Here is an 11,006-nt window from a genome sequence, read left to right as displayed (position 1 = left end):
ACACCTCCCTGCCCCCCTTGCTTCCACACCTCAGCAGTTCAGTGAACACAACAAGCAAGTCCCCCTGCTTCAGAGGCTGACGGAGGCAGGAGGGGTGGGCATGTGGGTTTGGAGGGTGACAGACTCTCTCCTGGACTAAATTCTAGCCAGGCTCCTCTGAGCCTCCCTCTAGATTCAACCTTGGCCCATAGAGACTTCAACAAACACCAACACAGTCTCTACCAGCTCAAGGCCACAGATCTAGGATGACTCTAGCCCCCCTTAAAGTGCCTGCCTGGAAAAACTCCAGGCTGCCTAAAGAATTTGCTGTTTGTTCCAGCCAACACCTGAAGCTAAGGACCTTGTCTCCCAGCTGCTGGGACAGGATTGGAGCCCACCTCTGATAAGCGTCAGTTAGTCAGCACATGTGGGTTTCACACACAAGGCCAATCTTTCATCCTTAAAACATAAGCTCTTGTCCTTTCAGTTCTTATTCATCTACACCCACTGCACAAGCCCTTTAGTTGTATCAAAACCTTCTTGGTCCGTTGTCTTGCCAACACACTGTCTTCTGTGTGTATCTTCAGGTGTCTGGGCCTCCTGTTAGGCTTAGAGTCCCTCATAGCAGTGACTTTGTCCTAATCAACTCTCCCCAGCACCAGGCGCAGTGTCTGGCATATAGTCCAGGCCAGCTCAAGTTCTCCCTTTTTCATGGACTCTCCCTAGCTTCCTAACTTTCCCTCCTTCGAGTCTTACAACTTTTCTCTATCATTTTTGCCCAATCATATTGTCTCATTTCATTATCTTTTAAAAAATGGCTAATTCCTCTGACAGATTTCATCAGAATCAGTGAGACTTTTCATTCATTTGGTAGCTATTGGCCTTGTGTCTCCCTCTCTCCTTCTGTCACTCAGCTCTCAATAAGGAGCTGGGCTCTGCGCTGGCTTGTCCATCATGTGATGGTGACAGAGGCAGCCCTAGGCAGACAAGCTTTGTACCACCTGACCTTGGGCACTCTTCCCACTTTCAAGCTCTCTTTAGGGATGTGTCCCTGGATCCAAGGAGAGACATCTCACTCACTGGCTGGTCAGGTGATGTCTCTGGGCTCTGGCAAAAACACTGCCCAGTCTAGGTCAGAGGACGAGATGGTTGGATGGCATCATTGACTCAATGGACATGAGTTTGAGCAAGCTCTGGGAGATGGTGAAGGACAGGGAAGCCTGGCATGCTGCAGCCCATGGGGTCACAAAGAGTCAGACACGACTGAGCGACTGAACAACAACAGCAACCTTTAGGTCAAGTTGGGCAAAGCAGACTTTTACTCTTGGGAATTTTAATTTAGAAAACTGGTAGGGTAGCATGTGAGACCAATATAAAATTGTGCAAACTTGAGGTAGTGTGATACAAAAAAATGATATCTAAGCCTCACTTTATGTACCAACTTTGAAATAATGAAACTGTCCTCAAATAGGAAGCTGAAGCTACTGGGAATCCTGGTCCATTCTTTGGGAAGCCCAGCAGCGCAAGGATCTCTACCGCTGGTCTTGTCAGCTCCCTGTCTTTGTGGCTACCTCTCTTACTGAAATCAACCTCCCTTTCATTACAGAGTTTTGAGCAGACATGAGGACTTTCTGCTCCTGTGAACTAATAGTGTAACCAAAGCTCCTAGGATAGTCCCTGGCACACAGCAGGTGCTCAAGAAACAGCAGCCGCCTCTTCCCCCTAATTATTATCACTTATTGGCTCTTTGGTGGCAACCAAAGGTTCTATACTTCTCTCACCCCTATTGGAATCTAGCAGTTCTGCGCTACAACCCTAACACACTTTTGGACGTGTGGCCTGGGGCACTTGAGCCGGTAACCTACTTTCTTCTTCTTTTTTGAATTTTATTTACTTGTTTTTGGCTGCACTGGGTTTTTGTTGCGGCACGTGAGCTTTCTCTAGTTGAGGTGCATGGCTTCTCTTGTTGCAGAGCATGGGCTCTAGAGCGTAGGCTGCAGTAATTGAGTGGCGCACAGGCTTAGCTGCCCCACAGCATGTGGGAACTTTCCAAATCAGGGATTAAACCCGGGTCCTCTGCACTGAGGGGTGGATTCTTAACCACCGGACCCTCATGGAAGTCCAGGTTACCTATATTCTTTAAACCTTGTTTCCTATCTGTCAAACGAGGATAACAAGATATGTTTACATGGATTGTTGGGCTAGGTAAGACCGTAAAATGCCTAACCCAGGGGTGGGCAGCACACAGGCAAATGGAACATGCTCGCTGCTGCTGCTTCCTATTATTAGTATTATTGGTCATGCACTTTAAACAAAGTAAATACTTGTTCGTTGAAGTTACCGCCCAGAGAAAACATTTGTTTTTCATTCTTGGTGAGAAACTTTGGGAGGTGACCTGGGCAGGCACTAAGAGAACAGATGTCTTCATGCCCCATCAGGGAACTCATAAACCAGAAGAACGGGTGGACTGATCACTTTGCTTGAAACCCCACCCAACTAGCAGAACCTGCTGGGCTATCTCTCAGGCCCACTGCTCCTCTGGGGGACTGCGTGCTCTCGTCCCATGGTTTGCGCCATTCTTCACCTCGTATTATTAAAGCTCCGGCGCTGTCTGTGGTCATTTTGGTAGATTATCAAATCTTGTTCATTCAGTATTTCTTTTACTCATTAATATATTTCTTTCTCCCTGACTTACTAAATGCGATCGATTAACAATTTTCTTTGCAGAAGGACTGGAAGAGCCTTTGCACCTTCCCCACATGGCACTGCCATTACATCGTCACTTGGAGTCAAGGCAGCCCTGGGCCCGTGTTGGGTGAGGCAGGAGTGCGGCGGGTTTGGTGCTGGAGGGAGCCGAGCAGCATATGACTGACCCTCAAAGGGGTCAGGAGAGGCTGGGGCCTGAGGAGGACCATCTTGGGTGCTTGCACATGTTTTTCTTTATCCTGCCCCTCTGGCCCCTCCCTGCTAGCTATTCAAAGGCTCAGATTTTTTGCTTTTTAAAGAAAAAATGCAACCCAATGTGCATTTTCCACCAGCTTAAGGGGTGGAGAACCCCCTACCAAGACAGGGAACGCATTTGTACACGAGTTTGAGGGCTTGGGAGAAAGTCAGGCCTTGGTCCTGTGGTGGAGGAAGGCCCAGGGATCCAAATATTCTGTCAGCCCCAGTGACTTACAAGAGGGGCCAGAAGTGGATGATCCTCCATGAGCAGGAGGGCAAGTGTGTTGTAAATAACTTGTACTTGATGAACCAGGAGAGAGAGCACCAGAGAAAATTGTTATTTGATTTAATAATCTATGCCCCCGGAGGATGACCTGTTTTCCAGTTCCCAGGGGCTGGTTATACTGCGGAAACACGGGATGGAAGCCCCCCCCCCTCCATTCTTGTATTTCTCCTCTTCTGCCTGTGTTTCCTCTGGTGGAAGTTCTGGCCGCCCTGAGGGATTCTAGTTTCAGCTCTGCTTTTTTCTTGATATTATATTGGTACATAAATACTCAACTATTGATATTTTAATTCCTTACCACATGGTTATAATTGGTTATGCACTCATACATTTTAATATGAGAAAAATAAGTATTTTAAAAGTGATGCTGAGAAGCCAGTATTAGAAAATAAAATTTGCAGGTGGCCGGTGGCAGGACGGGGCTCACTCTGTGGTGGTGTCGGCGGTTGTCTCACTCTCCTCACCCGCTGGCTCTTCAGCAGCCGAATCTGTAGCCGGAGGAGGAGTCCCTATCAGCTTTTCAGGGTCCCCCCTGGGATAAGAAGAAGAGTACCAAGGCGTTTAGTCTCGAAAGGGGCAATTACACTTTGCATTATTTCCTCATCTGAGGCAAGAAGTGTAAATTGTCCCCTATCGTTTACCAGGCATCCTTTTTGAAAATCTCATCCTCATCTGAAGACTCCTTGTCGTGCAGCTTCTGCGCCATATTTTTCTTGCGTGTGGCACTGAGAGGCCTGTACATGTCCCGAAGCCAAAGTGGCCGCCGCCAGAAAAAGCCCTCCTGGGACACAGAGAGCGACATGTTAGTTCTGCTTCTCCCCTGCTTCCTCTGGCCACAGCACTTTATCCTTCCCAAACCTACCTGACTCTCACTTGTCCCTGAGCTTCTCTTACGCAGCAGAAATCCAAAACAGCCCCTTGGAGGAAAGCATACACAGTTAGTGTCACGTGCCACTTTCCATCTCCCACAGTGTGTTTGCTCTGGTCTTACCAGGACTAAATGGGACTTCAGTCAGCAATCACAATGAGCAAAGTCACCACAGACCTGGGGTCTTGAGAATCACTCCACGCATGCTGGCCTTCCAGAAGCTCTCCGGGTCTGTTCAAAATGGCCCCCTGCCTGCGTCTCTGGGGAGACCTGTGCATGTGGCTTAGCATGGCCTACAGGCACGACTGCAGCCCCACTCCCATTTCTCGGCCCTCGGCCAACTGCCCTCGTGCAGTGAAAACACTGCACAACCATGCTGGGCAGGTGCACATTCCTTTCAGAAGCATTCCACACTAGCCCCCTTTGGACTTAGTCTCATGTGCAGCATTTGCTGGGGTGGGGGTGGGGGAGGGGAGGAGGTGCTTCTATCTTCTTAGCTGCTCGATCTGATAAACTGCATCACAGCAGGTAAACCCCTAAGTCCAACTAGCAAAGTTATCTAGCACTCTGACTTGCATATGGCAGGTTGTCACTGAGGTGTGAGTGAATTGTGAAATCAGTTTAAAGGTTATGACCAGAAGGAAAACTCAAAAGTATTCTTTTCGAAAACAAACAAAACTAACAACAACAACAACAACAGAGTGCACAATGAGTTTGTATCAGAAACCACTTCTGTCCATAAAGTATGTGTGTACTGAACTGTTGACATAAAATGCAGCTCGCAGCCCAAGCACAGTGTGATCACGAGGGGCCCTAGTTGGAAAGGCACCACCTTCTCTTTGATAATCACTAGCAGCGTGACCACGGGGCCAGATGTTTTCTCTTTCTCCATTTTTTTTTTAATTATAAAAGGAAAAGACAAACTACTGTCTGAAGTTTCTTCCAGTTAAAACTTTAACTGGTTTGGATAAAGGGAATAGGGAGTGGGGGCTGAAAACCAGGAGGATGATGAGAAGGGAAGCTTTCCTGCCCCTTTACAGAAAGAACACATAGTTTGTTCTACTTTTCATCAGCTTTGAGTAAGGCTAGCCCCCAAATCTCTAACTTCCCTACCCCAGAGCCTCCAAGAACACCTCTGACCTGGCCTGATGCCTACCACCGGCAGGAACAGGTACAACCGAAACCTCTCCCCATCCACCCTCTTTCCTTAAAGAATGCGTGAAACCAGATGAATCCGTGCCAGTCCTGTGCTGGGCCAGATTTGGTTGAGGAGTTAATTCTGCTGATAAGTAAATTAGCGTAAAGCATTAGGGTAAATAGAGCTTCTTCTTGACTTTGGTGAGGAGACTAAAATAGATGAGTTCTCAGCTCTCCTCTAGTTCTAAAATTCTACTTTAAAAGGCCAATATTTACCTTCTGCTTCCTTCTTCCTCTGATGCTCTTCTATGAGAATAAATCTGTTTTAAAAGAAAACATGATCACGATCATGACAGCCACTTTCAAATCTTTATTAATTACTTTTTATTTTCAGTCTTATCTACCCAGTGAGTTGATAACATTTTCAAGGACAGGAATTCTATCCTGTTTAAGAATCCTTTGACTCTCTCACAGTACCTAACCTTGGGTGTTGCGTGCAGCTGGCGATACATTTTATGGACCATTTTGGATCATGTTCAACAGATAATTCCTAACAAAAAACTTTCAGAAGTAGGGAAAGAAAATAAAAGCATTGACCAGAAACCTAAGCACTGTTTAAAATCAAGGACAGGGGGAAGATGCCTATCATTACTATTACTATTGATCACTGTGGAGGAGGGGGGTTTCCTAATCAGTACAGTAAGAAAAAGGGAGAATTGGAAAGGAAGAGACAAACATATCTGCATATGAGTAATGGACTTTAGAAGACCAAAGGAATCAACCAAAATTTTAAGTACTGTAAGTAATACGAGAATTTAGTTAAGGTGGCTTATGTACAAAATCAAGAGATCAACATATAAGCTTTAATAGCTTTCCTATATAGCACAAATCACCAAACCAACTAAAAAATGGAAGAAAGATCCCATTTATAATATCAATAGTAACTAGGAATAAACTCAACCAAAAATGTGTAAGACTTATGTGAAGAGAACATTAAAACCTTCCTGAAGGACGTTGAGAAGAAATACATACATGGCATGGGATGGATACCATCTTCCAAGAATACTGTAAGGAGGTCAATTCTCCTCAAATTAACCTACAAATTCAATGCAACCCTATTTATATCCAAGGAAATTTTTAAACAAAATCTGGTGAGCTGACATTTTGTAGAGAATATACGCAAGAACGCTTATGAAATGTATGAAAAAGAAGATCAAAGAGCAGGGCCTTACCCTAACAGATATAAAATTACATGTTATAGAGTAACTGGAGTTAAGCAGTGTGATATTGAAAAGATAACAGGAAAAGATAACTGGATCAACAGAATAGAGTTCAAATAAAGATAGTATTTTAGACAGGGGAGAAAGAATGAACCATTCAGTGAAAGATTTGAAAACAAGTGGATCTTCAGGTAGTGGGGAAAAGGTTAGATCCCCTACCTCAATCACACTAAAAATCAAATACAGCAAGTTCTAGACAGATTATAAAAGTACTTGAAGATGACGATTAGAGATGATTTTTATGTCATGAGGTGACAAAGGCTTGGCTAGCAAAACCCGCTGCACACGACCCGTGAGGAGAGACGGGCCAGTATGGTGGCAGACTGTCAATGCCTCTCCTACTCCTCTCAGCCCTCACCCCCTTCTCCCCTGGATTGTCTGCCTTCTCCCTGTTGATCTGTAAAACCCCTGGGAGTTCCCTAGTGGTCCAGTGGTTAGGACTCGGCGATTTCACTGCGGTGGCCTGGATTTGATCCCTGGTAGGGAACGAAGATCCTGCGAGCACAGCACGGCCAAGCAAACAAAAACAAACCCCCACCACAAACCTCGTTATAATAAATAAATATTGGCTTCCATTGAATTTCAGTGTTTCAAAAGCTCCCAGTGTTTGTCTCTAAGGAGAAAAGACAAAAGAGCAGAGTAGGAAGCACAGGCTTTGCAGTCTGGTGATCCGGCTCCTGCTTTTGGTTTGACCACTGGGGCCTCATGCTGATTTCCTTCCTCTATGAGAGAGGGAGAGTAATACCATCCTCACAGGATTGTGGCGATTGAGTCAGACAATACACAGAAAATTCTTCATCTTCCACTTGGCATGAATCAGTGCTAAGTTGTTGTCACAGACCAGGTGGTCAGATCCATCAAAGACTCTGCTCATGGTACCGGACCCTGAAGCTGCTTTCCTGCCACAAGATTATTAAAACACTGCTTTTCTTCTAATACTTTTATGCAGTATCTTTTCACATTTATGGAAACATGTTTATTTAAGGTGAGAAATGGGGATCTGCTATTATTCCTCCCCCCCCTCCCCACAAATAGTCAGGCAGCTTATTTGATTACCATTTATTCATTTTCTTCCACTGATCAGAATATTAAAACATGACAAATATCTTAAGAACACGTGGGTCTATTTCTGGGCTCTCTATGCTACTTCAAATAAATATTCCGTTGCATTATTCCTCACTGTGGAACTGATATAATGCCTCATCTCTCTTCTGTCAAACACCATTAGTGTCTATCATGGGAAAAACACTGCACAGTCCCTGTCCTCAAAAACCTTGTAAGTAGGGAGCGGAAACAATGAAATGGTATAAATAAATACAAATGCAAGGTTAAACTACATGGAAATTAAAAACAGTAGAAACAGGATGTTATAGGACTTCCCAGGTGGCACTAGTAGTAAAGAACCTGCCCGCCAATGCACAAGATATAAGAGATGCGGGTTTGATTCCTGGGTTGGGAAGATCTCCTGGAGGAGGGCGTGACCACCCGCTCCAGTATTCTTGCCTGGAGAATCCCATGGACAGAGGAGCCTGGAAGAGCTACAGTCCATGGGGTCACAAAGAGTCAGACATGACTGGCAACTTAGCTCGCACATGTAGATACACTAAACAAGCAAAGGCCATATGCCACCTGGAGATGCAGGGGTACAGTCTGGGCAATGGCCAACTACTAGCAAGCTGACCCCATGCTAAGTCCCCAGACCCCATGTTAAGTCCCTAGCCTCCTAGGCTCAGAAATTACTCTTCCCCACCAAGAGAGAACTCACATCTTCCTCTTGCGGCAGTTTCACTTTATCAATAATATCACAGGACTGATCAAAAATCAGAATGCCAAATTCTTACTTGACAACGAGAAATACATCTGTTCTACCTGTGTCTACACAACCGGAGAATTAAACTTCTGTAGAGACAGGCCTCCAAGGCACACCAAAGCACAACCACACACTCAAAAGGCTACTTGGTGAGAACAGAATTAGAACCAAAGGAATCAGCTGAATCCCACATTAAATGGAAAGGCCTGCGGTAGCCAGATGCTCTCAACAGCTGCAGCCTGGCGATGGGCCTGACTCTTCAGTTATGCTGCCTCGGGTGCATCTCTCCTCTTGGACAAGGTGAGGCTGGGCACTGCCCATGCTGGTCCCTCTTCACCTTTCCTGCACTTTCACTACTGACCAGCCCTCCTACAGACGGACACATTTCTCTTTAGCAGGTAACACATCATGTCAGGTTTTACTCAAGTCTGACAGACCAGGAAGCCATTGGTCCTTACACTGTTCTGCTCCCCTCCACGAGGCTCTTAGGGAGCCACCTTCTAAAGAACTGTTTACCACTTTTGTAAGTTCTGAGGTGAGGGGACTGCTTTGCTGGGGCCCCTGAGAACTGGTGACAGGCCTCATGGGACTAGGGTCAGCAGGGCTGGAGTATTCAGGGAAGTCTATTTGAAGAAAGATGAACTTGAGTTGGCTTTTGAGAGTCATAGGACTCCCACAGGCAAAGTAAAATTAAGGAATTTATTTTGTCTGTGCAAACGCACAGATAAAAGCAGGAATGGGTACGGTGTAATGAGCACATGGTAAGGGGCTGCTTTGGCTGGAATAGAGGGCTGCCAGGACAGAAGAAAAGATAAAGTAGATTGACTTGGTAGAGTAGAATCAAGATGGTCAGCTCATTAAAATTGCTCTTTTGGACTTCTCTGGTAGTGCTGTGGATAGGAGTCCGCCTGCCAATGCAGGAGACATGGGTTTAATCTCTGGTCCAGGAAGACCCCCACGTGCCATGGAGCAACTAAGCCTGTATGCTGCAACTACTCAGCTCCCACACATAGAGCCCGTGCTCTGCAACAAGAGAAGCCACCACAATGAGAAGCCTGTGCACAGCAAGGAAGAGTAGCCCCACCACTTGTCTCGACCAGAGAAAGCCCGCACAAAGCCACAAAGGCCCAGGGCAGCAAAAATAAATCAATAAATAAGATTATAAAAAAAAAATAAACATGTTAAAAAAAACCAAAATCTTCCTCTTAATGTTAGCAACTGCCTGTTGGGAAAAGTAATAAACCATTATGTAACTGGACGAAAGCTCAAGAGGCTAGCTCCAGGAAGATGCTGTTCTAAACATGACATGCTTCAGGGTGGCCTGATGCAGGACTCTCTTGTAGTGCTCTAATGGAACCTATTTACACAACGCCTAACACACCAGAGAAGACAGCTGCTACGGAGATCTACGGGACTGATAAGATCACACTTCTATCTATTAGCTGGGTCCTTTTAGCCCTCCTCTATTTCTTTGCACTGATCGCTGAGCTTTATCTCTCCTTGCTATTCTTTGGAGCTCTGCATTGAGATGGCAATATCTTTTCTTTTCTCCTTTGCTTTTCGCTTCTCTTCTCTTCCCAGCTATCTGTAAGGCCTCCTCAGACAGCCATTTTGCTTTTTTGCATTTCTTTTCCATGGGGATTTTCTTGATCCCTATCTCCTGTACAATGTCACGAACCTCCGTCCATAGTTCATCAGGCACTCTGTCTATCAGGTCTAGTCCCTTAAATCTATTTGTCACTTCCACTGTATACTCATAAGGGATTTGATCTAGGTCATACCTGAATGGTCCAGTGGTTTTCCCTACTTTCTTCAATTTAAGTCTGAATTTGGCAATAAGCAGTTCATGATCTGAGCCACAGCCTGCTCCCGGTCTTGTTTTTGCTGACTGTATAGAGCTTCTCCATCTTTGGCTGCAAAGAATATAATCAATCTGATTTCAGTGTTGACCATCTGGTGATGTCCACGTGTAGAGTCTTCTCTTGTGTTGCTGGAATAGGGTGTTTGCTATTACCAGTGCGTTCTCGTGGCAAAACTCTATTAGCCTTTGCCCTGCTCCATTCTGTACTCCAAGGCCAAACTTGCCTGTTACGCCAGGTGTTTCTTGACTTCCTACTTTTGCATTCCAGTCCCCTATAATGAAAAGGACATCTTTTTTGGGTGTTAGTTCTAGAAGGTCTTGTAGGTCTTCATAGAACTCTTCAACTTCAGCTTCTTCGGCGTTACTGGTCGGGGCATAGACTTGGATTACCGTGATATTGAATGGTTTGCCTTGGAAACGAACAGAGATCATTCTGTCGTTTTTGAGATTGCATCCAAGTACTGCATTTTGGATTCTTTTGTTGACCATGATGGCTACTCCATGTCTTCTAAGGGATTCTTGCCCACAGTAGTAGATATAATGGTCATCTGAGTTAAATTCACCCATTCCAGTCCATCTTAGTTCGCTGATTCCTAGAATGTCGATGTTCACTCTTGCCATCTCCTGTTTGACCACTTCCAGTTTGCCTTGATTCATGGACCTAACATTCCAGGTTCCTATGCAATATTGCTCTTTACAGCATCGGACTTTGTGTCTGTCACCAGTCACATCCACAGTTGGGTATCGTTTTTGCTTTGGCTCCATCCCATCATTCTTTCTGGAGTTATTTCTCCACTGATCTCCATTAGCATATTGGGCACCTACTGACCTGGGGAGTTCATCTT

The 11,006-nt window shown here is 45.3% G+C and overlaps 1 protein-coding gene across 2 annotated transcripts in view; it reads right to left on the bottom strand.

Moving 5' to 3' along the window:
- Window positions 1-3,489: 3,489 nt before the first annotated feature.
- The window catches only part of LOC145541060 (leucine-rich repeat-containing protein 37A2-like), a 47,779-nt gene continuing 40,262 nt past the window's right edge, over window positions 3,490-11,006 (bottom strand). For both annotated transcript variants that reach the window (XM_081576399.1, XM_081576398.1), the window contains 4 exons: window positions 5,487-5,530; window positions 4,068-4,122; window positions 3,847-3,986; window positions 3,490-3,737 (listed from right to left, as the gene is read on the bottom strand). In XM_081576399.1, coding sequence (XP_081432525.1) covers window positions 3,629-3,737; window positions 3,847-3,986; window positions 4,068-4,122; window positions 5,487-5,530 — 348 coding nt within the window. In that variant the 3' untranslated portion in view covers window positions 3,490-3,628. The remainder of the gene's footprint in view (window positions 3,738-3,846; window positions 3,987-4,067; window positions 4,123-5,486; window positions 5,531-11,006) is intronic.

Source organism: Giraffa tippelskirchi, chromosome 3 (genome assembly GCF_054371585.1).
Source record: "Giraffa tippelskirchi isolate mGirTip1 chromosome 3, T2T-mGirTip1v1.2.pri, whole genome shotgun sequence".
Classification (NCBI taxonomy): domain Eukaryota; kingdom Metazoa; phylum Chordata; class Mammalia; order Artiodactyla; family Giraffidae; genus Giraffa; species Giraffa tippelskirchi.
Note: the sequence above shows the minus strand (reverse complement) of the source record. Positions and strands in the feature narration are given on the sequence as shown.